The sequence below is a fragment of the Rhododendron vialii genome, chromosome 8a (assembly GCF_030253575.1).
Source record: "Rhododendron vialii isolate Sample 1 chromosome 8a, ASM3025357v1".
In the NCBI taxonomy this organism is placed as follows: Eukaryota; Viridiplantae; Streptophyta; class Magnoliopsida; order Ericales; family Ericaceae; genus Rhododendron; species Rhododendron vialii.
The window spans coordinates 17,562,953-17,589,846 of record NC_080564.1 but is presented as its reverse complement, the minus strand read 5'-3'; the positions used below and the strand labels follow the sequence as shown (position 1 = coordinate 17,589,846).

General features: G+C 38.5%; 1 protein-coding gene across 8 annotated transcripts; it reads right to left on the bottom strand.

Annotated features, from left to right (window-relative positions):
- Nucleotides 1-9,902: 9,902 nt before the first annotated feature.
- Nucleotides 9,903-22,095, bottom strand: LOC131297966 (uncharacterized). Of its 8 annotated transcripts, none has more exons than XM_058323197.1 (14): nt 21,636-22,095; nt 20,567-20,641; nt 20,374-20,481; nt 19,746-19,823; nt 19,562-19,651; nt 18,736-18,861; nt 16,080-16,223; nt 15,412-15,831; nt 15,186-15,320; nt 14,514-14,732; nt 13,938-14,213; nt 13,469-13,603; nt 11,390-11,692; nt 9,903-10,329 (listed from the first exon to the last, which is right to left on the bottom strand). In XM_058323197.1, exons 1-14 carry the CDS (start codon nt 21,822-21,824, stop codon nt 10,108-10,110), a joined length of 2,520 nt encoding a protein of 839 aa, XP_058179180.1. In that variant the 5' UTR covers nt 21,825-22,095; the 3' UTR covers nt 9,903-10,107. The 8 variants fall into 8 exon arrangements, with proteins under 8 accessions (XP_058179180.1, XP_058179181.1, XP_058179188.1 ...); XM_058323198.1 differs by having other exon boundaries at nt 19,746-19,778; nt 21,636-22,094; XM_058323205.1 differs by lacking the exon at nt 21,636-22,095 and adding an exon at nt 20,894-21,172.
- Between the last annotated feature and the right edge of the window lie 4,799 nt (nt 22,096-26,894).

Below are 26,894 nucleotides of genomic sequence, written 5' to 3'. Positions count from 1 at the left end.
GTAGTATAGTTGGCAAACGCATAAGACTTGATAAGGGAATAACATCCCATAATAGGTCAACATCTACAAGAATTAAAGCCTGTAATGTAGTATCTTTCACGGTATTTCAATTCCGAAATGAATATATTTCCTAATTACGCTGGCATGGAAAACGGAAACTAAGTCCCGTTTATACTATACAATTTCGGTATTTAATCTCTGTATTTTTTATCAACTTTCGGCTTAAATACTCTGAAAAACGTTATTGGTCTCAGCTGGAATGAAAAACGGTAACAAAGTCCCGTTTTGAACATAATATTTCAGACTTAAAATCTCGTAATAGTTGTCCATTTTCGGGATACATAATCCGAAAGGTGTTATGAACATTTGTATTTCATATAATACGGGTACCAAATCCCCTTTTATGTACTACTATTTTTCGAAATTTATAACCATAATCATTTCAGATTTTCAATGTCGTACCAATGTACAGAATTAAAATTTTGTTTCATTCAATTGGTCGTTTTATCTTATGGAACACTCACTTGTATATTGTGATATACATACAGGTTATGCATCCACTACTTAGAGGTCGAGGTCGGGCTAAGAGTTAAGGTCGGAGACGAGGTTGCGCCGAAGTGCAGCCACAGGAAGAGGCTAGTGCCTCTACCGGTGCCATCCTTGAGGACGTACCTCAGGTTGAGTCTCCGTCTTTGCTTGAGGATGAGGCTACACTATTATCGTGGGGTGATCCAGAGGACCTCAAATTGCTAGTCAGTTTTTGCATGCACATGGCTCAAGCCATTTTGGAGGGACAAACTAAGATTGCATCACCACTTGGGTTTCTTGGGTAAGTGGCAAGTTAAGGAAGCTAGGTTGAAGGATCGAGGTTGCTTCCATTGTGTATCCTAACTAATTACTCGCTTTGCAATGTCGCAAGACTTTCTGCTTTCGTTGAAGGGTGGCATCCGGAGACAAATACCTTTCACTTTATCTTCAAGGAAATGGGGTTGACACTTGACGATGTAGACCAGTTGCTTGGGATCCGTGTTAGTGGGGTTGCTTGTGTTCACGGAGGACGAGAGGGACCCATAAACTCTTTGAATGGATTTGCTTGGTGTGTGGGAGGAGGTTGCGATGGATGCACTTAATAAAGGGAATTTAGTTAAGTTTCATTGGTTGAAGATGAATTTCAGTGAGGTAAATGAGATGGACACCGAAAAGAGGGTAGACCGTTTTGCTTGGTCTTACTTGCTCATGTTCTTCGGTGCACCCTTTTTGCAACAAGTCAAGGATGAACGTACAAGTTGCTCACCATGCACTATTGGAACACTTCGATGGGATGGCTAGGTACGCATAAGGTGCTAGTGGCTTGGCATTCTTGTATAGATAGCTTGGTTTCGCAAGAAGGAGGGACACGAAGCAACTTAGTATAATTTTGTATGGGTAGGAGTAGTGGGTTGTGGGGAGAAATTTTGAGAAGGATTTTAAGTGTGTGGGTCGTGTGTAAAAATTTGTAACGGCAATTAAGTCATTATGCATTGGGGTATTTTGGTCATAGTATCTAGGGCTGTTACTCGAAACCGAAAAATCGATCGAAACCGGAAAAACCGGACCGGACCGAATTTTTTAAACCGGTTGAATAATTTCGATCCGGTTCCGGTTTATAAAATTTTATAAACCAGAAAAATAATTTCGATCCGGTTTATGTGTTCTAAAAACCGGTTGAAACCGGACCGGTTATATATATGTATAATACATACATACATATATATATATATACACACACACGCACACACACACACATACATATCTATACACCACGGATCCAGTGAGGGATCCCTTACCAGTCTACCGTGCGGACCTCCCCTTTCCCAATCGAATTGCGACGATCCGAGCCGCTCAATGTGTTCAGAACGTGATTTTAAGGGTACTCGCGAGAAATCAGCAAAAAAAATGATCGGGAAGGGCTTGATCCGAGCAGTTTTGCCTGAACTGTTCAATAAAAAACTGCTCGGATCAAGCCCTTCCCGATCATTTTTTTTGCTGATTTCTTGCGGATACTCTTAAAAATCACGTTTTGATCACTTTGAGCGGCTCGGATCGTCTCAATTCAATCGGAAAATGGGAGTCCCGCACGGTAAGCCCGTACGGGATCCCTTAAGGGAACCGGACTACATATATATATATATATATATATATATATATATATATATATAAACATAAACATAGGGGAGGGGTTGAATTATGAGTTTTTGATTGATATTTTGTGGTGTATATTGGTCTAATAAATATATTTATTATATAAAAATTATTTTTATGGGCTTCATTATGTTTTTATGGGTTTTTTTTTTTATGTATTGGGCTCAAAATTAATCCTTTTTTGTTGGGCCAAAAAACAAGAGTTGAATTATAGATTTTTGGTTGATATTTTATGGGTTGAATTGTAATTTTTTTGATGCGTTGGGCCCAAAATATGGCCCATGAATGAAAACCGGATAAACCGGACTGAAACCGGTTGAGCCGGTCGAAACCGGACCGGTTTATTTCAACCGGTTCCGGTTTCAAAAAATCTCAAACCAGATAACCGGTTTCGACCAAAAAATACACCCAAACCGGTCGAAACCGAACCGGTATCATCCCTAATAGTATCCTAAAATTTAATAGGTTGTATGAAGTAAATAGTGGGTTGTGAATAGTGGCAGTCCACGAAATATTATCTATAATGGAGTAGCAAAAGAAGTTACAAACAAATAATAAAAAAAGAGACTGTGCAGTTTTTGTTTCTACTGCTCCACCATTCCTAAGTTACTAGAAGAGAAAAAAAAAATTGTGTTCCTTGAGATCAAGAGGGGTGCAATATTACTATAGTAGATAAAGACACTTATGTCTAAATTACAAAAAAAATTCAAAATATTCCTCAAACTTTACACTTAATGTCTAATAAACTCTCAAATTTTCAAAAAAAATCAATTTTACTCACAATCTTGCCTTCCGTTATTCTTTTTTTTTTTTTTGTCAATCGATAGAAGATATTATTTTATATCAGATATGAAATACATAGTACAAACCTAAGATATTACATCAATTGTGAGAATCCACGAAATAATCAAGCCCAACAACAAAATCAATACAAAAAATAAGCCCATTATAGAATAGAAACAAACAAAGAAAGGAAAAGCCCTTTAAAGGAAGAACACCCATACATAAATGGAGAGACTCGAACTCCTGACCTCCTAGTGAGATACAAGAGTTCTGACCAACTGAGTTAGCCCTAGTTGGTTTATCTTCTATTATTCAAATAGACCATTTTTGTCAAATTCTGTTAAATTGATAACGGATTTGGTAATAGGTTTTCTTTTCATTATAAATCCTGACTTTGTACTTCTCTCTCTCTCTCTCTCTCTCTCTCTCTCTCTCTCTATATATATATATATATATATATATATATATATATATATATATATATATACAATAAAGATGAAAAAACTCTCCGAGAACCACACGCCGGTTCCTCACCGGGAGGCCATAACCTAGCCCCCCACGCCCGCCTCACCCTCTCCCTCACATTATGTCACACTCTAACCCTAATAGGATTTACAACTATATATAAGGGACTCCAAGGATAAATACGCTTAACACCCAATACTAAGAGTGTTACACAAAATAACCCACCCTATGGGTGGACCCCAACAATCACCCCCTCCACCCAGAGTGGCTAATCGTTGCATCCGTCCAGCCTCTCTAGCAACTGTGTCACTCCAAGTCTAGCTGCCAGCACCTCATCACCGAAGTACTCCTGCCTGACAGAATGTCTCCTTGCAAGACTAGATCTTCTGAGGCTAAACCCGCAGCGCTGTCCGGCTGCAATACCGACATCTCCGCCGATATTTAGCACCCCCTCAATAGAGTGTTCGCACCCCCTTGATCGAAGTGCCCGCATCCTTACAAGACATGATTCGTGACTCCATCTCTCCTCCTTATGCAGCCGCATACTATAGAAAGAATCCAATCACAAAATCCACAAAGGAAGAGATCCCAGCGATGCATCGTCTGGTCTCCATCTTCATCCCTCTGTCCAGAGCTCCCATGAACATCTCCCAAACAACCAGTTGCACGCCGTCTGCAGACTATTCCACACACAATCTGATTCAGTAACCAACACTCATGTACATCTCAGGTCATGACTCATCGTACTCCAGTGCCCTTCCTGTGTGTCTCCGCAACTGTTGCAAAAACTCATACTACTTGTCTTGTACCAAACATTCGCTCCATCTGTCTGTACTCTCCACAAGCATGTATCGGTCGCCCATCATCATCCTCATGCAGCCCAAATCACAACTGCAAACTCCCGATGATAGGTCTTCATCATATCTACCACTCCCAATGCATCCTACCACTCTCAGTCATCTCTCTCGGGTCTTCTCCTGCCACTCGGTCCATCTTCGTTCCACTCCAGGCTTTTCCCTACAACCATTGATCTCCGATATGTCGTCCCTAGTAAGTGCTTGTGTCATTACTAGACGAGCTCTCCAACACCCCCCAAACCGGGATGCAACACTCGAAAGAATGTATCCTTACTCACTAGGTCTCCCACGACTAATCACGACCTCCCATGGCCATCCGGAACTGATCCCTATGTTGCACCAAGCCTCCTCACAACCCGAACTGTCTCTAAACTTTCGATTCCTACTCAACTAAACATTAGCCTCAGCCTAGGAGCCTTCAATCAAAAAATAGAACGCACGGTTGGATCCGGAACGTCGAGATAGTCAAAATTGACTACTCATTCGCAAAAACGGAGTCCGAACGGCTCCGAAATCGCAAAAAACCAATCTGGAATATTTTCGGAATATTCCTGTTTGACCAAGCAGTTTGACCGTTGACCAGCCACGTCATCGTTGACCGAATGACGTGGCACATCAGGACATTTCTTGCTGACGTGGCAGTGCCACGTGGCTGATGATGTGGCATGCTGACTGGGCTGCTAACTCATCGCTTAGTCAACGTTGACCGCTCATGTGGCGTTGACCACACACGCTCTTCACACGCTGGCGTGTGCCATCCACATGCTGGCGTGTGCCAGCCCAACTCCCACGCGTGCAGCTCACGCGCCGCTCGTAGATCTTACTCGCGCAGCTCCTTCTGGCTGCACGTGCGGCTTCCTCCGGCGTCGCCTGGGGATTTTCCGACCACTCCCGAGCTCGTCTCGACGAGACGAACACAACCCCGTGCTCTAATCTCGCATCCGACCACTCCTTGTATGGGCCACCCTTCAACCGCCTCTACGCTACTTCGCCGCCGCCTTTCGACTGGCCATTGCTGCCACCTCCGAGCTCTTCCGGCGACGTGCTACCCCAATCCGTGATCGTCTCCTCGAGGTGAACACAACCCAGTGCTCAAAACTCATCTTCGATCATCCACAACGTCGGGCTTTTCAAAACAGCCTCTCCGCCCGTCGCCGACTCCGCCCACTGCGATCGAATGGCTCCCGAGCCATCTTGGGTGACAAAACACGAGGTTTGTGAGCAATTTTTTTTCCAGAAATCGAACCCGTGATTTTTCTGGGTGACCCTCTTCTTCAACCCCCGCTCTGATACCAATTGTTATGACCGTGAGGGACACCATGCACATAAACCACGCAATGATTTCAGAGAAAAACTCCCTTTGATTATATATTCACACAATATACAATAAAGATGAAAAAACTCTCCGGGAACCACACGCCGGTTCCTCTCTGGGAGGCCACAACCTGACCCCCTACGCTCGCCTCACCCTCTCCCTCACATTATGTCACACCCTAACCCTAATAGGATTTACAACTATATATAAGGGACTCCAAGGGTAAATACGCTCAACACCCAACACTAAAGGTGTTACACAAAATAACCCCACCACTATAGATGGACCTAACAAACTCCATGCCAACCACCACTATAATCCAATCACCCCACCACAATCACCACCCTAACTCAACCTTTTTCAACCCACTCCCAAACTATTTTGGCCTGATCCACTCCCAAACACACAAGCATACACACAAAAACTCTCTCTCTCTCTCTCTCTCTCTCTCTCTCTCTCATGAACCCCATAACTCTCCTCCACCCACTCCTCCTCACAAACTGTTTCCTCATCTCTGCCCCACTCTCCCTCTTCCACGGAGACCACACCGCCTCCCCTCTCTACATATATTCCGAATTCTCTTTCCCACTTAGCCACCTTCATTAACTCTCTCATTCATTCCCCTCTCTTCACACCCCAAATGATGGGGTGAATGGGCTTTGTGTTGGTAATTTCACACCTAAGAACTTATGGGATTTGGGGGCAGAGAGGGGATCTTTGAGAATTGACTAATAGGAGGATGGAAGATGATGGAGGAGTTTGAAGAGGAAAGTATTGATAGGTAGGGTCTTAATTTCATCTTTGGTAGTAGTAGTGATGGTCATCTTGGCCGACCTATTCATATCCGATATGTTATTCACCCCGAACGAATTGGGAATCAGGGCGGACACTCGAGAAACGGATCGGATTTGGGGGTAAGTCTGTCTCCACCCCAATCCACCACCCAATCAGATCAGAAATCAAGGCGGACACTTGGGGAACAGATTGGATTTGAAGGTAAGTCTGTCTCCGCCCCAATCCACCACCCGAACGAATCGGAAATCCGGGCGGACACTCGAGGAACGGATTGGATTTGGGGGTAAGTCTGTCCCGGCCCCGATCCACCCTGAATCTATTCTTCCCAATCCGTCCTCGAATATTACTACTTTGTTCTCCAAACGAAGAACGTCTTGTCACCCTCCCAAAACAAGGAGCCACTGCCAAAAACTCCGGCCGAAACCCTCCCCCTCCCCTGCTTCATAGCAGCATGTAAAATCCCACATCTAGACTTCCATAGCCGGTATACCTGTTTTTTCTCTGAGACTTGAATTTTCTATTGTGCAAGAACCCGCCACAATTTTGTATTTCTTTTTCGATTTCTATTTTTTATTTCTGAACCATCAATAAACCCAATCATGGTTCGTGGTTCTGTCTTCTTCTTTTTACACAGAGATGAGTAGTAGTAGTGGTACTTGTGTCCATCTTCTAGCGTTTCATTTATTTCTTCATCCCTTGGCCAAGTTCTTGCTTTATTAGGGTTTCGTATTTACTATTTCCTTTTGCTTTTGGTGTAACAATGGAGGATTATACTACGAATCATCAGCAGATGAACGAGAACACAGCTCAAAGGGGGACTAGTTTCTTGTATGGAGGAGTTCAAGTTGTTGCCCCAAATCATCTTCATCATCATCAGATGCAAGTAAATTCCAGCAACAGCTTTCTTCATCATCATCATTCAAATAACACTGAATTCCAATAGAATCTGTTTTTTCTTGTCAAATTTGAATATCCAAATCTCCAATTGGATCTCCGTTTCCCGTCTGGGGCAGGGATGGAGGACCGAAAAATGTATCAGTCAAGATAAGGGCGGATTCAGGGGTTGGGTGGAGGGTTGGGAGTTCGGATATTGCAATATCCGCCTCCGATCTGTGCCATTGCCATCACTATTTGGGAGTAGGTTGGGCCAAAATAGTTTAGAATTGGGTTGAGTTAGGGTGGTGGTGTGGCGGTGGAGAGGATTGTTGTGGTGGTGCACAAAGTTACGATTTAACAGAAAACAACCCCACCCCAATTAGCAATTTCTTTTATCAATTTAACGAAATTTAATCTATTTGAATAATGGAAGATAATTTCGGAAGTAAAATTGATTTTCTTAAAAGTTTGAGAGTTTATTAGATATTGAGTGTAAAGTTTGAAGGTATTATGAAATTCTAAAAATGTCAACTATAAAATTTCCCTCAAAACATTTTGTAACAAAAAGATGTTTGTACAATGAGCTTTACAACTCTTTGCAAAGATACGATGGGTTACCGAATTCGAAAATGATTTATCCAAATGAACTCGAAAATCGACAAAATTATTTTGTTACTCCACCCTTTTGCCTTTTACTATCAAGTTACTTCTTCAGTAGTTCAATGCAATATAATTAGTACTTCTTCTATTACCCTTTTCTTTTTATGAACTGCTGCTCTCGAATCCCTTAGCTCGTTCTATCTTTCGACAGTTGACTTTCAAGTTGAACATGTTTGTTTGATAGAACCTCTAATTTCTCCTATATATTGTAGTACCTTTTTGTAGCTAATCTAGTTAGTGAACTAAAAAACATAATAATGTTGTTGCCCATTCTATTTTGGAGGTCAACTATTGTGAAATGGTTCATACAGACTCTTCAGTACGGTTTGTTCTCCTATTTGGGTCTTCGACATCACTGTTTATGTTCTTATGAGGAAGTTTTTCCCCCGATAATCAGGCCACCGTATTTATCGCTAGCAAGTACTTTTTGTCAGGAGTGCACTAGCCGCATAGACAGCGCACACTAACCGCATAGATGTTGTGTCAATAACTTTATTTTGTATTTGATGAAGACAAAGCACTTTGTCACTCCTTATGTTCACTCACAGGAACAGTTAGATATGGTATTGAAACCCTTCGTTCGTCCTCCCTTTCTAATTCTACAGTTAGCAAGTTTGATCCATGCACTCCAGCTAAGTGAGTGGTTTAAAGTTATTTTTTCGTATTTCACCATAATACTTGTTTTTGTGTATGTTATTCATTACTATGGGACTGCTCTGTAACACTAAATGATAAAAGAAGAAATTAAATAGGCATTCTATTTAGAGATTTATTTAGGTGCCCATCCATGAAGTCATCACTACTTACGTTCCCATCCTGAAAATGCATTATTGCCCCATTATACTCATAGTTATATATTAGAATAGGTATTGTGTGTGTGTATTAATTATACCATGGATGTTTCCCATCCTCCCAATTTCAGGGATTAGGCACAATCCCATTTCAAAATAGACGTTGTTACTATTTTCTCGTCCCAATCCAAAAATCAAATCCAGAAATTTTCAAATCTCCATCCGTACAAGGCATAAGTATCTATAAGAAACATGACCAATATTTAAGTTTCTTATGATAAAAAGCATCGAGTCTTTCTGTACAAAAGTAGTTTAGAACTCAGTCCTCATTTACCGTTCCAATGTCACTACCAAATTACCGGTGACATAACTTTTTTTTTAAACTCAGATGTTTGGGCCAGCAGATGAGCACCTCGCTAATCCAAAGGACCAATCATATCGTCTACTAGCGGACCCAATAAGAGCTAGAGCAAATATCTCGTATGAACTAGCCTCAAAGGGTTGATAGCACCTAGGCGATTTTCAACCTAAAACTTTAAGAAAGAGCAAACCCGTCAATTCTAGACTTTGACCACCAAGCCAACCCATTCGGTTTACTAGTGACATAACTACATAAACCACATAAAAGATTATGAGAACCATGGCAACTGCTAAATGCAAAAGCCCTATTACTGCAATACTTTGGGTTACACATGTTTCACCAAAAACCCTCTTTCAAACTATGTTAACTCCTCCAAACAACAAAACACTTTGATTAAGTTAGAGTGTGTTCCACTAACTTCTCTTTTTGAATTAAAGGTGACGTATTGTGAGAGAATGATTTGTCTCGTAAAACGGCAAATAAGTATTTAAAAAATAAGAACTTTAACAAAATGGGTAACTTGGAATACTTTGAGAAACAGTAATACCAAGTCAAAGATAGCCCTTCCTATTCCATTGCCACCAAATATCCTACATATCCCCCCCATACCCTAACTCTTTTCTTCCAAAAAAAAAATTGGATTCCAGCTCTGTGGTTTGGGAGAAATCAAGACGCAACAGTCACCATACCACCAGCCAAAGATCAAGTCACAATGCCACGAACGGTCTCTGAGTCAAGAAATTTGAAATTGTGCAATTTTGAAATGAAAGACGAGATTTCCCATCTTAAATTCTAGTTAGGTTTTATCCGATTAAGGCTTCTCACAATCTTTCTATTCATTGTTCAGAATTTGCAGATGCACGTACATGATTTACATTTACATTTACCTAACACACAGGTATGCCACAATGGTGACTTAATCAACTATGGAACTATATTTGTAACCCCTAGATGGCGTCGATGCGAGTAAAATTATGTCGAGAAAGAGAGGATGCTGATCGAGATTAAGGTATGTATCGACAGTCAATCAGTGGAAGATTTTCTGCTCAGAGCAGGTGAGGAGTTTAAGATTTCCTTGCCTAGTTCAGCTATGTTGTTGAGTAAAAGTGTCTTTTCAGTCTCCAGCTGGACCAAGTACTCTTCTTGCATATCATGGAGGCTTTGGAGCTCACTCAAGGATGCTGAGAGTCCATCAACATTCATATCCTCAACTAGAGATCGAAATTCGGTCATCAGTTGTTTCATCTGTCAAAACCCAACTTTTAAAAAAAAATTGTGACGTAAAATTATGCAGCAGTAAGTAGCCTTCAAGCTGTTAAAAATAGCCTACGTTTTACTATAGCAATAGATATGTCACGAAGCATAGGCAATAGCAAATTGGGTTTTTGGTAGTGTTGCAAAGCTAGCCTACCTTACTATTAGGACAAAAAAAAAATGAAATGCTTACAACTGGCAAGAAATTGTTAATGATTCGCATTACTAACCTTGGGACAGGAACATTAAGCACGATATTCTGATAAGCTGAAATCTTGATAAGTTTTCCTCTTTTTTTAAAGTTCTTTTTTTTTTCATGGGGATGGAGTGGGCTGGGCTGGGCTTGAGCCTTGAGGTAAGTGATTTAACTGTATGATACATATGCACAGACTTTATTCATGTCAATCAACAATAATACGTATTGTTCAAAAGTTGCTGTTATTGATCAGATATTATGTGCATTATGCAAAATGTGATTTTGTTTTTAGAGTGCCATATTATCATGAACTTATCAGATAACAGAGGAAATAGATATTTAGCATATATCAGGCATCTTTTGAATAGCTAGAAAATTTATTAGAAATTTGTACTTGCCAGCTTGCACAGATGAGATGCGGCACACAAACTATGCATGAATAGACAATCCAAATAGGAGTAATTGCAAACACTTTCACCTAGACAGAAATTTCGTGCGCTTTAGTTGCTGGTGACTCGGATTCCGAACTTGGTCTCTTTTCCAGTTGTGGAACTTTTCGTGTAATCTGAATATGAATCTCTCCCTTTTTAACTCCTTGGAGGGGTATCCACTTGTCAGATGGCTGGTTTGGAGGCAATCTCTGATATTCTACTACGCAATCACCAATGCTTGATGTGGGCAGCACAGCGTTATGGTCTTTCACATGCAACTCCAGCAGACTACCATCATCAGGGAATTCAAAGGTCTGGTGCCACCGAGGATTCAATGTTTTATACATAACCTAGAAGGCAAGGCGAAATATGGCAAACAAGTAAAGAGATTAAGTGCAATCTCAAGCAACACTTATTAAGAGACCTGGACAGAAATTTCGTGCGCTTTAGTTGCTGGTGACTCGGATTCCGAACTTGGTCTCTTTTCCAGTTGTGAAACTTTTCGAGTAATCTGAATATGAATCTCTCCCTTTTTAACTCCTTGGAGGGGTATCCACTTGTCAGATGGCTGGTTTGGAGGCAATCTCTGATATTCTACTACGCAATCACCAATGCTTGATGTGGGCAGCACAGCGTTATGGTCTTTCACATGCAACTCCAGCAGACTACCATCATCAGGGAATTCAAAGGTCTGGTGCCACCGAGGATTCAATGTTTTATACATAACCTAGAAGGCAAGGCGAAATATGGCAAACAAGTAAAGAGATTAAGTGCAATCTCAAGCAACACTTATTAAGAAATGTCAACGCAGAGAAAAATGAGGTTCCTATAGAGATAATGTGGATAGTTTGGGAAATAGGAACATTACATGGTTTACAGTGATGCAATCACAAAAATTAACGATGAAACCTTTGACTTGTTTGAGAAGTACAGGTGAAACTACTGACTTTACCATTTGACATTGGTTACGGAAAAACTTAGCTGATGTATGTTGTCGACAGGTGCTATAAAAGCTAGACTGTGAACCAAAAGAAGGAAGGTCTAAGATAGGATTGTGGTTGTGGAGAGAGAACTTGACATCTAAAGGTTTTAAGTTAAGTGAGAGTAAGCCACAATACGTGTGGTGAAATTTCACAAAAGCTGTAAATAAGGATAAAATCATAAAAGTCATGTAAAACTTTTGGGATGGAAAATTAAACAGGACTTGATGGGTGAGAGATAATTAGAGCAACCAGTTTTGATATTTAGGTCACACTAAACATCGAGCCATCGAGGGACCAAAGAAGATACGGACCAATACTAAAGCACGATGATGAAAACAGGAGATGAGACAGCAATCATAGATTACGCAGAAGGTTGGGGAGTTTAAGGAAAAATAAGCTCTGAAATTGAGTGGAGCTGTAATAAAATGTTGAGATGAATGGGAACTGTTGCCAGAATATGTAAAATAGAAAATGAACAGTACAGGTAGAAGGATGAGTCTCACTAATTCAGACAATGCTGATTGATTTGATCTACGTGAAGGTTGGTGAAAGAAATACAGGGGATGAGACGAAAAGGAAGCACATCTGCACGACTGTTTTAAGTATGACACAAATTTAATCAGTTCGATGAAATATATCCATGTAACTGATAACCCCGAGTAAGTGGAGGTAGTGTCCTATTGACGTGACAGTCTGTGATAGTTAGTGATGCAGAGTGCCGTCAACATTGTAGTCTTTGATCTCGGAAAATTCTTGGAGAAAGATGTGAATGTTGTTCGCGAAACAGACCCAATGGGTTGATCGGACAGCCTGTGTCAGCAAATGTGTGGAAATCGAATAGCTTCGGCTTCTTGAGTTGAGTTGAACATCAAAAGATATTGATGAGATCACTATAAGCACGCTTCAAAAAAATAAAAGATATGACATACATTTGTAGACCACTTCAAAGTGATAGATTTGGCATACAAGAAGTCTCACTCGTGTATGTTTTAGGGAAAAAGACAAGGAATGGAGAGGATCAGATAATACTGGAAGTTCCAACCCTACCTATGTGATTTATACTATAAATCCAGAACTTCCTAAAAACAGAAATGTCTCATATAGCTTTCACATCACATACACAGTCAAAGTTCATCCAATCGTGATGCTTTAAAAAGTAAATATGATGAAGACAATCTTCTGGGGTGTCTTGCACTGTTACTACGTTCTACTCCATGTTTAACTGTTGTGAACTGGTGCTCAGGTGCAACTTGCTTTTGGAAAGATGAAGAAGAGAAGGAAAAAAAGGGAAGAGTGAAGCAATGTGAGTAACCGGTAGTCATCAATGGAGAGCTTAAACACAGATGAATGACATGGATACAGGATAGTTGATCTTATATGGACAACATCACTACGCCTATCGCACCAATAAACATGGACCTAGCTATATAGTCAAGTATAAACCACAAGGTGACTGAAACGATTCCTTCGCTATAGCAGCCTTGGTATAGAAATACCTACTTAACTAGGGTGTCACTAACCTTTGTTCTTCTCTTCGTGTTTCCATATTGTAGCTTCACATATGGATCACTTGTTCCTCTGATATCAGCAGCAACGAGGTCTCTTGCTTCAATGAGAGTAAGTTCAATCCAGCCATTGCTTGAACTAATTGAACCCTGAACACACAAGGACAAGTGAATTGAAACTCATGCTATCTAGCTTGAGGTCCACAACTATCTATATGGAAACGCAAACACAAACATGTATATATACATTAAGGGCAAAACTTGATGGGCTAGGCTAGGCGAGGCGAGGCTCTTAATCAGCATGGGCTTGACCGGTATTTGGCCAAAAGTGGTAAAACTACAGAAGAAACACAACTTGGCTTGATTCAAAGGTTCAATTTCCTTTCTAAATAACCTAAACAAGTTTCATAATATAAGCAGGTAGAAAACAATTTGGACCTTCCATGACTTCAGGATTCATAATTTAACCATCGGGAAAGCATACCCTGGATCCTTCATTGTCATGGATTCTCACTGCTTCGATCTGAAATCGTAGTTCTCCAGAATTCACTTTTTCAAGGGGAACCCACACATCCCTCATTGAGCCCTCTATGAGTCCTTCTAAATTTAATCGCGCACTACCAATGTCGTCATCTTTGAATGTCTCTTCACTGTGGCATTTTATCTTAAGGTATTCACCACCTCCTATCTCATGAAATTCAAACTTCTGGTTCCAGAGAGAATTTGTAGTATTTGGGGCCGACCTTGTTCTTTGGATAACCTGAAATGAAGGTACTGAATTGTTAAGTTATCCCAGTAAGTTCCTTATTAGATAAAACATATAAATTCACAAACGATAACAATCCCAGTACCGATGTAATCCCAAATTGATGGGGGTATGGGTGGGAGAGGATGGAAGACAGACCTAACATTTTGCAATATATACACAAAGTGGAAAATATATATAAAATCACTTTATGAAAACAATTGACAAATACCACATGGATTTATACAAAAAGAGAGACTAAAAACTTAAGGAGCAAAAGTAGTACTTCTTGATGAAGAGAAAATAGACATTTACCTTCCCCATCTGCAGTTTAACGTAAGGTTCAGACTTCCCAAATTTGTCTTTTACCATAAGGTCCTTCCCTTCAACTACAGTTATATAAATTTTCCTTCCAGTTCTAGGAAGAAAATTTGCGGACCCATATATCGATTGCCTAGAGCTCAGACGGTCGCCGGTCAAGCTATGTGAACCATCAGAAAACTGCCATTCTTTCAATAAAAGTTTCACTGTCAACTGCCAAATTTCGTTTATCCAAAAGAGTATCAGATTTCAGTTAAACTGCTGTACGAGCCAAAATAAATAAATAAATTTAGATGCTGCACTTTTAGTAGCGAAAGTACACGAGCATACTCTAACATCTATCATGGGAAATAAGGAGACATTTGGTACATGCTCAACTTTGTTTGATTTAATTCTGGTAAAAAGCTGGTTGGAGTTCTGAGAAAACATATATCAAGGAGTTTACAAAAATAATCAGAATAGTTACAGAGTGAATATAATAACTTTATGGTATGGTAGTCATCAAAACTTTTAATCAGAAGAAACAATGCTCATCTAGCAAAATAATATATTAGCCATCAAAAATTTCAATCAACAGAAACAAGACTCATTGTTACTTGATAGCAAAGGGGTGACAGCGCCCTAATTCAAAATCTCTCTCATGAGATAGCTAATACCAGTTCATACCTCTCCTGAATTAATTCCCTCAAATGGAATGACCATTTCAACTTCTTTACCACAAAACTCAACATGCTTTGCAATCGCCCTAGATTCAGGTCCTATTGCCCAAAACACCGTGGAATCATCTGCAACGTATCTTATCTGCTCATTGGACAAAAGAATGAATTTTAATGATGTCAATGTTAGTTACAATTCTATCAGAGACCAGAGCTAGCACAACTGATGTAAATACCTTAATTTCGCAACTTGTTAGATAGTCATACTTCACACTCCCTTGATTGCGTTCATACAGATTGAACTTGAGAATTCCTTTATCGTCATGTAAACTCATATTAAATGTTGAGTCCCATTTAGGGCTTGATCCATGTCCAACACTTGTCCTCCTAGTTAGTTCTTCAAGTTCAGCCTCTACAAAAGTCTGCAGGTTGTTATTATCACGGCATTCTTCTAACCTACCATCTATCAATGAACTTTCCTGTCTTCTAGAAGGGCTTCCCTTTAAGTTACACTTGGAAAGTTTGTTTGCTGAAATGACTGTAACATAGATTATGCCAGCAACAGCCTTTTTCCTCAGTTCTATGAACGGAAGAGGGTGGCATTGACGGCGCGGTTCAACCATGGTTTTATCTAAGGTGTCAGTGAAAAGTTTAACCTGTAACAAGGAGAACAAGATGCATAAGTGATTGTAGTTTAAGTAATTAGCCATTGTAAGAATACAAATTACGATATCCAGTGATTACCGACTATATTTGGTGTAAGTCATAAAATGAGGAAAAATCAAGATGAGTTGCAACAAAGCAAATGTAATGTGTTGGAAGAGAACACAAAAGCAAAAATGTGAATGTCGTGTAGATTTGATTTTTTCACTAACTGTTAAGTTTTATTGGTTAGGAAATATACCAGCCATGAGGAAACACCAGGCAATTCTGTTGCAGGTAAAGATTGACTTCCTCCACTGCCAAATGCAACACCTATTCTCACCTCAGGAGTTGATAAAAATGAGTATAAAATTGCTTTTCCCTCCAAAACTGGCATCAAGAGAAGCTACAAAACATAACCAGAGAACCATGTAAGTTTAGACATGTCTTGTGGGTGTTCCATTATGGGCTTCAAGTGAGCACATAACGGTTTACAAATATATTGGCTTACTCAGAGCATCCAGCCCTTACTCTTTTAATTGACTCATAACCAAATTCTGATTTCTGAGTAAAACCCCGTGAAGCGAAAGTGTAACATGGTATCAGAGTTGGCTATGCCAAGGATGGGTAAGGCGTGTGTCCTTGGCCTACACACAGCAGGTGCTACCGAGTGAGCACGCTGGGCATGAGGGAGGGTGTGAAGTGAAGTCCCACAACGCCTGGGTACCAAAGTAATATGAAGAAGATAAGAATGAGGGGACCTCACTTCAATAGCTAGCTTTTGGGATTGAGTTCTACCAAAGACTGAGTAACAAACCCCTCAAAACTTACCCCAGTCCTTGACTCAAAATCATACTAGATTGAGTTTTACTCATACTTTTCACCAAATCAAGGGAGACTCAAATTTTTTAAAGCATGTTTTACTCTTCACTGTCATTAATGATGCTTTTACTCAAATTTTTGCTTATATTTGGGTTTGTCCAATGGAGTACTTCACACCAAATGAAGCTTTTGCTCAATTTTTTTTTTCTTTCTAATTTTGAGTAAAAATATGAGTAAGGGCTGGAGATACTCTTACTGCAGTCCATCTCCCTAAAAGTCAGAAGAAGTATATTGGTACCAACTTTGCTTCAGTGCAACGGCTTTGGTGTCAAATTACAACAGGTTCGAGATACAAACTCAAAAGTAACTGGACTGCAAGCACTTGGACAGTATTTAAGTTGCATAACTTCTGTGGCCATAGAACTCCGTTAGGCTTAGAACTTTGATCTCCACGTAAACGAGAAGAGACTATCATCCCTAGTTAAAATGCTATAAGCCATCTAGATAATCCTTCAGGAGAACAAATCCCCCTATTCATACTTCATCCAATTTGCAATATCAACTGAATCCCCAACTGAATCAGGGATTCGACACACATTGCCACTCTCACTTCCTGCCAAACAAGGGCAACTTAGAGAAGCCTGATTTCATTACTAAAATCAACTAAATATAACTCATTTGTTATGATCTAAGCCTGTTTTCAATTGAATCCATCACTAGGCTTCAAATTTCAAAAAATGACATTTGACCTAGTCTCTTGCTGCCTTGCATCTAGCAGCATCATTGGTATTCCTTAACTTCTACAATTCTAATATGAACTTCTAGAACTATAGAGCGTAAATGAGATGAATCTACGGTTTTTACAGTTATTTTTTAATTTGAAATTAATTCAATACTCGAGCAAAGTAGTAAATTGCTATGCTCAATCCAACTGCCATCTTCTTTGCATTTCTCTTCTTCGCTTGTTGTATCCTTTCTGTAAATTTACTTTCTTTGATTAAGAATGCTTAATGGACAGTTGTTGTGAGTTTTTGTGAGATGCAATCAACCAATTGACGTGTGCTGCTTTCAAGGAGTGATTTACTTCACAATTAGTGAGTTGTGTTATTTTTGTTCGCACACATGCCATGAATGGATGATTTTCTAATGGTACTTTTCGAACTTTCTGGATGAAATTCTTAAAAACCCGTTTTGGTGTCTAACATTAGTAATAATGTTTTTTTTTTTTTTGAATTCTAACAGTATTTCTCAAAAAATCTGATTTGTAGAATGGTTTTCATATTTGTGGTATGATATACACTGCATTACGATTATACAAAACTTGACTTGCACTCGCATCACATGTGCCCAACCCCTAGTCTTAGCTAAGGCTATTACCAGATGTTGGTCCCACCCACAAAGTAAGGTTCTAGGAGTAGAATGGGCAATGCCGTTCAGTGGTTTTTTAGGGGTAATTTTCCATTCGGCATTATTAGAATGGAATGCATAAGACTAAACCTCCCACCCATCTTCTTCTTTAACAACCAAGTGTTTCCGTCTAGTAAAGCTCAAAACATTACAGCGACAGAGTTTTATGTTCATACTCTTCAATCAGTCAGACATGTTGATGCCATTTCCACTACAACATTGTATTGGGAACCAAGTAAAAGGCAGAATACAGGTATTATCCTTGAGCAAAATAATTATATGGCCCAGCATAAATAATATACAATCTCTTACAAGAAGATTCATTAAGTACTTATCTAGCTAATACTGTTCAGTTTGTCAACTTTGGAAATTCTATGATGCAACTTTCACTTCCCAACAAAAAACAAAGGAAGAACTTCATTGCTGTCTCTTCTTCTTTTTTGTTTCCCTCTTTTAATTTTAAAAGACTATGCGACAATAAGAGTTCAGCCCTAAGATTAAAGTGTAGGGTCAAAATTTTCACCACCTGACTTCCACTTGCAGTGGCAAATGCACCTTTAAATGAGAACCTTCAGTTCTTCATTTCTACGAGCGTGACTTCAATACTTCATTAACCCAAAAAATGGAAGACTCAAACTTTATCTTTAAAAATCAAAATTAAGTAAACAAGAGGAAAGAAAGCAACATACTTCACCCTTGATGTGGATGCTATTAATGACTATCCGGGCAGTTCCCATCAAAGGCTTTGCCAACTTAGCAAGTAGCATTATATTTATGTCAGTAGAGTCCCAATCCAAACCCAAATGCATTATTCGCTGTCAACATACAGTTCGAGACCATAAGCTTTCATTTATCTACTGAGATGTGCGAAAGGAAATGGAAAGAGTAAAAGGCTTATTAAAGACATGGTCAAAACAGTAAAACTCTTGGGAACCACAGTAAACCGTAATAAATCTTTAAATAAACATGTCAAATGACAGATAAACACTCATCAAGATCTTTAGCATTGAAAACTAAAATATGAATATATACCTACATCTCGTAGACCATGATTTGGAAGAAAATTATATCAGCAGATTTTCTCCTTCCTCCTCTTTCTTCTTTTTTGGGTGACTGTATATACAACCAAGGATGGACCTAGGGGCGCAAGCGGGGGAGGTCGGTACCGTTTTGAAAAGCTCCTTTCGTATACTAGTATTTCTGTCAGTTATTGCCAAACTATCTAAGCTCGCTTCCTCTAGGTTTAGAGACAATTTTAAGTTCTGGCCAGTTCTGTATTAGTATATATGTCCATCACCAAACTTAAATTTTTGGATCCGTTCCTGCATATCAACCTTGTAAGAACACATCCCTTCCAGTATCTAACCCAAGTTCGATGGGGAAATACATTTTGTTGAACAGGTCGATGGGGACATACTTATTAACACCCGATAACTTCTCTTCATATAAACTAAAGAACCATGGAAAGTAGTAGAGGGGTATGACCATATAAGTATTTATGAACCTGAAACAAACCTGATCAACTTCAGTTGACCACCGAGTACCATGCAACCCCAATGTGGGAGGGCATGAACCTAGCGAAAATTCTTGCAATTCCATCGTTTCCTATGCAAAAGATAGCTCAGTCTTAGTCAAAGTGATCAGATAGCAAGTTCCAACATATATTTACAGTTCAATGGAAAAAAGGTAAGGCACTTACAACAAGCCTTGGTTTTCGATACTTCAACCGTTTCTGCAAGAACAAGTTTGAGTGTATGACAACCATAAACCTATATTTCTAACACGAAAGATGGATTAATGAGTGTTAAAGCATTCAACTCCAAACCAATTGGCAAGAAGTGGAGAGGCCCCCCAGGCTCATATATTAGGTTTGGAGGTTATATTTAACCAATGTGGGACAAACTCCAACAATGAGGAAAAATGAAGACTTGCATTTGATATGCTCAATAATCCAGTCCCAACAGAAAGAAAACATTTTTACCAGAATAGGTATTAAAGTGAATGCTACAAGCCCACAAAGAAGTAACGATAAAATCCCGTTAGATCCCTTGTTTATAGACAATCCTATTTCAAGATGAGGACATGCCAGCACTACATTTTCCGCAGCACGTAATAACTGAATAAGTACATACCAGCCGTGCCTTAACTGGACACTAGGTGATTTATACTACCAATCATTGTTGGAAACAATTGTAGGGTAAAAAAAACACAGAAATGTTAAGTGTTCCCTCCCAATTTCTCCCATTCCAGATTTATACTAGGAAAAGTGTTTGATCAGGGGAGAACATTTGAATCAGCTAGTATTAGTCAAGAAATAGGGCAATCACCTCAACAATAGATGCAAACCTCATTGAAAGCTTTGGGCTCATGTAGTTTGGCCAAATTTCCATTAATAACTTGTTAAGCCACTCGCAGTGCTCCAATGGTGTTACTGGCTGTGTAAACAAAAGCAAAAGGCTGCAAATCAATTTTGATTAAAGCCCCAATTGGAAAATTTTGTAAGAAGAAAATGCAACTCACCGAGGTGCGCAGTATGACTTGCCTCCATTTACTGTCCAAGTCGTCCACTAGGATTTGGCGTTGATAACTCCCATACTGCAGTGCAGATGAAAATGTCAAAATTCCATTCACCATGGCCAGAACAGAGAGAGGAAATAATCAATTAATCCTTTTTTATTTATTTATCAAACTATTTGAGAAAGCATTCTGTAATACGATTGATTCTAAATGGGGGGGGGGGGGGGGGGGGGGGGGGGGCGGGGAAGATACAAGAAAAAGAACCTCAAGCCATTAATTCTGCTAAACGACATTATGAGCATGAGCCCCATTTATAAGGCTTTCTCTAACCAGACCAGACAACTCGTCTTTCTAGTTTTGTAAGCCCCAGCTTTCGATTCGAAGGACTTCGGTTGGAGAAGTGCGCCAAAGTTTTTAATGCGTATGATATATTGATATGAAAAATAGTGTATAGTGCAATTACTTAACACCAACCAACAGCAAAACCAAACAATATACTGATCTCCATAAAGTCAAAATTATGTCTACCATAAACTCGTAATCACAAATTAATGAGAAAAGAGAATAATTTCTGAAACTAATTTGTTTAGTTATTACGGAAAGAAATTGAAGAGAAAGGGGAAAATTAGTAGTACTCCGTGCGAAGGAAGAGAGATACGCGGTGAATAAGTTGTTCACGGAGGCGGCAAATCTCACCCGTAATCAACTGTCCGGAGTTTGAAAAAGCTTTTTCAGAGAAAAGTTTAACTCAAAAAACTTAATCCAAATAATCCAAAACACTTTTGGACTCGCGCGAATTCACCTCCTTAAAACTTTTTTACGGAAACATCCATAAAAAAAGTTTTTTCTCGTGAAGGAAAGTGTGTGGAAAATGGAAGACATACTCTGTTCAACACTCTATTTTGTTACTTTCCTCTCTCTTTACCCTACGAATCAAACAATGAAAAACAGATGTATTCTCTTATTTTTCCTTCTTTACCCGTGCAAGTAACTGTAAGGGTCTAAAAACCCAGTTCAGAGTGAGGAAATTGAAGTTGATTAAAAAAGAAAAATTCGGAGAAAAAGATAGTACTTGAATAGTTGCCCAGACAGCGACCAGAAGTGGAACCCAGTTGGAGAAAGAGAAGATCCATTTCTCAATAACCCACCCAACTAATATCAGAGGAATTACAAATGGGACAACAGGATTTTCCACCAATAAATGGTTCAGAAACTCCAAAGCTTCATTCAAAACAAAATTTCCTTTCTTCCGTTCGCTCATTTTCTGAGGAAAATTTCAGTAAACTCCGTCCCTTAGCACATCCTTGTTTGCCCATGCACGGCTTCAAGAACCCAATATTCCAGTGTAGAGACCAGAAAGCAAAGCCAGAAAGCAAGAGAAAGTGTGACCAGGTTGAAGAGAAGGACGGCTGCCAATGGCTCCAAATGGCAGTGATCTCCAAATGTTGAAATGGGAATTCCGCGAGAGAGAGAGAGAGAGAGAGAGAGTTCTCTCTCCTTGACTCCTTACGTAGGGAAGTGGAGTGAGAGAAAGGGTTGAAACTAGTAGAAAGTATGGGTCAGGATAGTGGGATTGCAATGCCCGTTGACTTGGGCCCGCTCCGGTCTTATTTTGATTAATCGGAAGCGTTTGTTTTGTAGAGCTCGTTGTATAGAGCAATAATGCAAAAAATCAACTCGATCGAATATTATTACGCAAGTAGAGTGGAGTTGGTGACTCCCTTATGCTCCCATGCACATGAGCATGGTTCGATTTCTGTAAGCATACATCCCCATTTCCAAGTTCCTTAGGATAGAGTAGATAAGAATTAATGAATGACAAAAAAGAGAGAGAGAATATTATAACGTGCTAATCAGAATGCATAGAATTTGGAAATAATGGGACTCGGTGGGTTTGATCTAGTATTTTTAATGTAATTTTTTTAAAGATAAAAGTATTTCGATTGGGAATTTCATTATATTCGATTGAGCAGATTTTTCGCATATTTGTTCTACTCAACAAGATCTACGAATTGAACGTCTCCGATCAATCAAAATAAGATCGGACCGAGCCCCATTTGGTGGGACAGCAACATCCCTCTGTCTATGGGCCAGCGGGAACAATAAGTTTAGAACCACACACAAAAACACAAACACTTACACATACTGACACTAGAGGTGGGATTCACACAAACTATTTGTGTGGATCCCACCTCTAGTGTGAGTGTGTGTAAGTATTTGTGTCAATACGTGTGGGTTTCACCTCTAATATGAGTGTGTGTAAATATTTGTGTCTTTGTGTATGATTGTACTACCATTGTTGTAGTGATGAAGGAAAGAATCCAGAGGTTATAGCAGAAAAACAAGGTTGTTCTTAGGACAGAGTAGCGATCTCAATTGTCAGTTATAAATTCCATGTGAGAAATGTTAAGTGCAAAGAAAATAGACAAAAAAATACCTTTAAAGTGCACATGAATGGCTCAGATTTACTGTCTGAGCCGTTCATGTGCACTTTAAGGGTATTTTCTTTGCCAATTTTCTTTGTCCCTAGCCGTTCATGTGCATTTTAAGGGTATTTTCTTTGCCAATTTTCTTTGTCTCTAGCACTTAATAGAAGTCGCTAAGGTTAAATGTGGTCCCTAGAATTACGTGGATAATAAACTTTGAAATATTTCTCTTTCCGTTAAAATTCTTTTTTTTAAATACTTATTTTTTGTTTTACAAATTAAGTTATTCTTTCATAATACATCGCCTTTAATTTTAAAAAATAAATACTAATTTTAGTTAGTTAATCCAAAAACAAAGTAATTTTGAATCAGAAGATAAAGTACTTTCTAACATACTATAATTTTTTAAATATTTTTATGCCAAACTAAAATTTCTTTAATATGAAATATGGAATTGTTCCTCACAAATGCTAACCGGTGCAATGTTGGGCCTCTTATGTGGGCCCTTGCACAATAATTACTTACCTTTGCAACTGCAGGGTTCAGAACATCCATAATATAATAATTAAAATTAAAAGGTTGTTAAAGTTAGCAATGTGCACTCAAAAAAATATTGTAATAATCAAATTTAGCAATCTCTTAGCAATTCATCGAATTTGGGTATTCGCATAATCAAAACTAACAATATTTTGCCAATAACTAAATTAATTGAACCCCACATCTTTTCAATCAAGTACAACTATAATGGGGAAGTGACACTTTTCATAAAGCAAATGCTTTATTAGTAGGTGAAACTCACTCTCCTCGTATTGATCATTTTATGAATTTTAACAAATGCTCTTTACTTTCACTTGTTTTACTATAATGTCATTCAATGTAGACTATTAGATTGAGATGAATAAATTGACCGTTAGATTTGAATTTTTGCCAACTCATTTTGATTATGGGCAAAAAATATACAAGATGAAACTTGACATTGCTAACTTTAATAACCTTTAAATGAATAATCAAAATCTGATGTGACAAGTTTTGATTATTCACTTTTGATTATTAAATTATAAAGAAATCTGAACTTTTAAAGTTCAATTACAAAATTGACCTTTTTCCTTTTTTTCATCTCCATCTCAAGCAATTCACTTTTTACGGGAAACGAAAATAAATAACCTCTCTAGGGCTAATAATTAAGTGCTATAAACAGATCGTTGGAACTTTTAATGTTAATTAAGTGCTATAAACAGTTCGTTTACAGATTGAACTTTTATTTTTCAATCTATTTGAAGTGTCGAGATTTTATTTCTCTGATCATTTTATCCTAAAATGTTATAATTAATTTTTTTCTTTATTGCACTCATAATCAAGTTTCTGCTCTACAGGATCCCAAATAAAGATTATATACTTAGTTATGAGAGCCCTAAAGACAAAAATTAATTATAACCCTTTAGAATAATATGATCAGAAAAATTAAGTCTGCGTATAGGTTCAAACGGATTGAAAATTAGAATATAATTTTTTTAGACTGTTTATATGTTATTACTAAAAAATATAGTTAAAAAATTAAGTATTTCAGTTTTCAATCCGTTTGAACCGGTAAGATTTTATTTTTCTGAACATATTATTCTAAAGGATCATAACTAATGTTTCCCTTTAGGGCTTTCATAATTAAGTATTTGATATTTGTTTGGGGTTCTGTAGAGCAGAAACTAAATTATGTGAGTCCTATAGAAAAAAAAAATAATTATGACCCCTTAAGATAAAATGATTAGAAAAATAAAATTTTTGCACCTATTTAAACAAATTAAAAATTGAAACACTTAATTTTTTAACTATATTTTTAAATATATAAACAGTCAAAAAAATTAAGTGCTCTAATTTTTAATCCGTTTAAACCAGTGCGATGACCTTATTTTTTTGATTATTATATTATTATAAATGGTCATAATTAATTTTATTCTTTAAGGCTCTCATAATTAAGTATCATTCTTTATTTGAGACTTTGTAGAGCAGAAACTTGGTAATGAGAGTCCTAGAGGCAAAAATTAATTATGACCCTCTAGGATAAAATGATCAGAGAAATAAGATTTTCGCACTGATTCAAACGAATTAAAAATTAGAGTATTTAATTTTTTTATCATATTTTTTAATATATAAACAGTTTCGTAAGGTGGTTTAGCCATTTTGTATGGCTGGTTCTAATTGGTGGTCCCCGTAATTATAAAATTGGTAAGGTGAGGGTCGTGGTATTCTAGGTTGGGTTTTTGAAGGAGATGGGTACAACTGTTTAAATGGGTAAGAGGTGAGAAGAGACAAAATGGAGACACTCCCGCACATGAAACATCCTCGATAGGAAAGAAAATCTACCTAATAAAACACAAGGGTGTATGGACCACACAAACATAAACACAAACACAAGTTGATCTAAGGGCTAAAATTCATTTGATCCAAGGGCTGATAATGCATTCTCCCCAAGAAATGAAATTGCCCATGTTTTTTACATATATTACAAAGCTGCCATCAAATCCCTTTTGCTCTAGCAGCCACTAGTTTGCACATTCCAAAGCATTTCTGTATTGCAAAATCCACTGCGCCATTTCTTCATATCTCTCTCTCTCTCTCTCTTATCCAATGACGTCGCTCCCCCGTCAAGAACTGGACTTTCGTCCCCTGCCAAGAATTGGACTTTCGTCCCCATCGCCATTTCTTTACATTTCTGCTTCTTTGTGGTATGATGGTGTCTTTACCTATGTTTGACGGACAATTCCAACCGGGGTGTATATTGCCGTAGGCACAGACAAGTACTAATATTTTATTATTTTCTTAAGGGGTGCATAGTAGCACGCATTAGCAGGACCGTTTTTTCATAGTCAACTATTAAGGAGGCCCCGGAGAAAAAGATAGAGAACAAGATTCTCATTACGGGTATAAATTTGGCCCCGCCCAACCCATAAATTTTTGTGTGATGCCCACTCGGTCCCAATTTTATACTTCATCGCTTGGAGAATTTTAGTCTTATAAGTGCAATGTTGTGTTAGTCATGTGAGGTGTAATTTTACAATAGTGCCCCGATTTAATAACTTCACAACTAATGCACATGCGCGCATCTTAGCCCTTGTTCGGTTGTGGGTTTGGAAAAAAATTTCTAAACCCAAATTCACTCATTACCTATATTTTCAATCATTACATTTATTTCTCTCTCCACTTATTACCTATATATCCAATCATTAATCTCATTTCTCTTGCTATCTCTCTCCACTCATTATCTCTATCCCCAATTATTACCAAATTTTCTCTCCTCACTCATTACCCAAAAACCAAATCCAAAAATTTTCCAAAGCACAACCTAACAAGGCATTAATGTAGGCAACAAATATTCTTCTTTTTTTTTGCTTGGCAAAAGGAACTTTTTATTAAATTCGACGGGGTACATCGATCAAAGACAACAACTATTACATGAAACTGCAGATCAATATCCAACCAAGATTGGATAAGAACACCTCAACGACTACCCTCAATTTCTACCTCCCCCTACACTTTCACTTTTCGAATCCCATCCAAATAGCCTTTGAAGTCCTCCACCGAGTAAAGCTTGATGTCAAACTTGGCCTTCATCCACATGGCTACCTTGGTTTTAATAAGGTCCGCCACCTCCAGAGCCTCGGTTGTTGCCCTGTTAAAGATATACCCATTCCTTGTTAATTCTACGTTGCAAAAAAACACACTTCCCAAATATTTTTCTCCAAGTTTCAGAATCTATTCCTAAACCACCAACTTGCTAATTCTGCTAATGAGGCCAGACAAACCCACTGGATGTGCCACCACTTCAGAATTTCAGACCATACCACCCACGAAATTTGACAATGTAATAGCAAGTGTTGAGGAGTTTCCACATGAAGGGTACACAAGGGGCA

What these genes read in the sequence shown, in the direction of transcription:
- LOC131297966 (XM_058323197.1), bottom strand. Translation starts at nt 21,824, where the DNA reads ATGAGCGAACGGAAGAAAGGAAATTTTGTTTTGAATGAAGCTTTGGAG. An exon ending in ACACGAAGAGAAGAACAAAG is followed by an intron (nt 11,693 to 13,468) that starts GTTAGTGACACC and finishes CTTGCCTTCTAG; the next exon opens with GTTATGTATAAAACATTGAA. An exon ending in CGCACGAAATTTCTGTCCAG is followed by an intron (nt 10,330 to 11,389) that starts GTCTCTTAATAA and finishes GGGTTTTGACAG; the next exon opens with ATGAAACAACTGATGACCGA.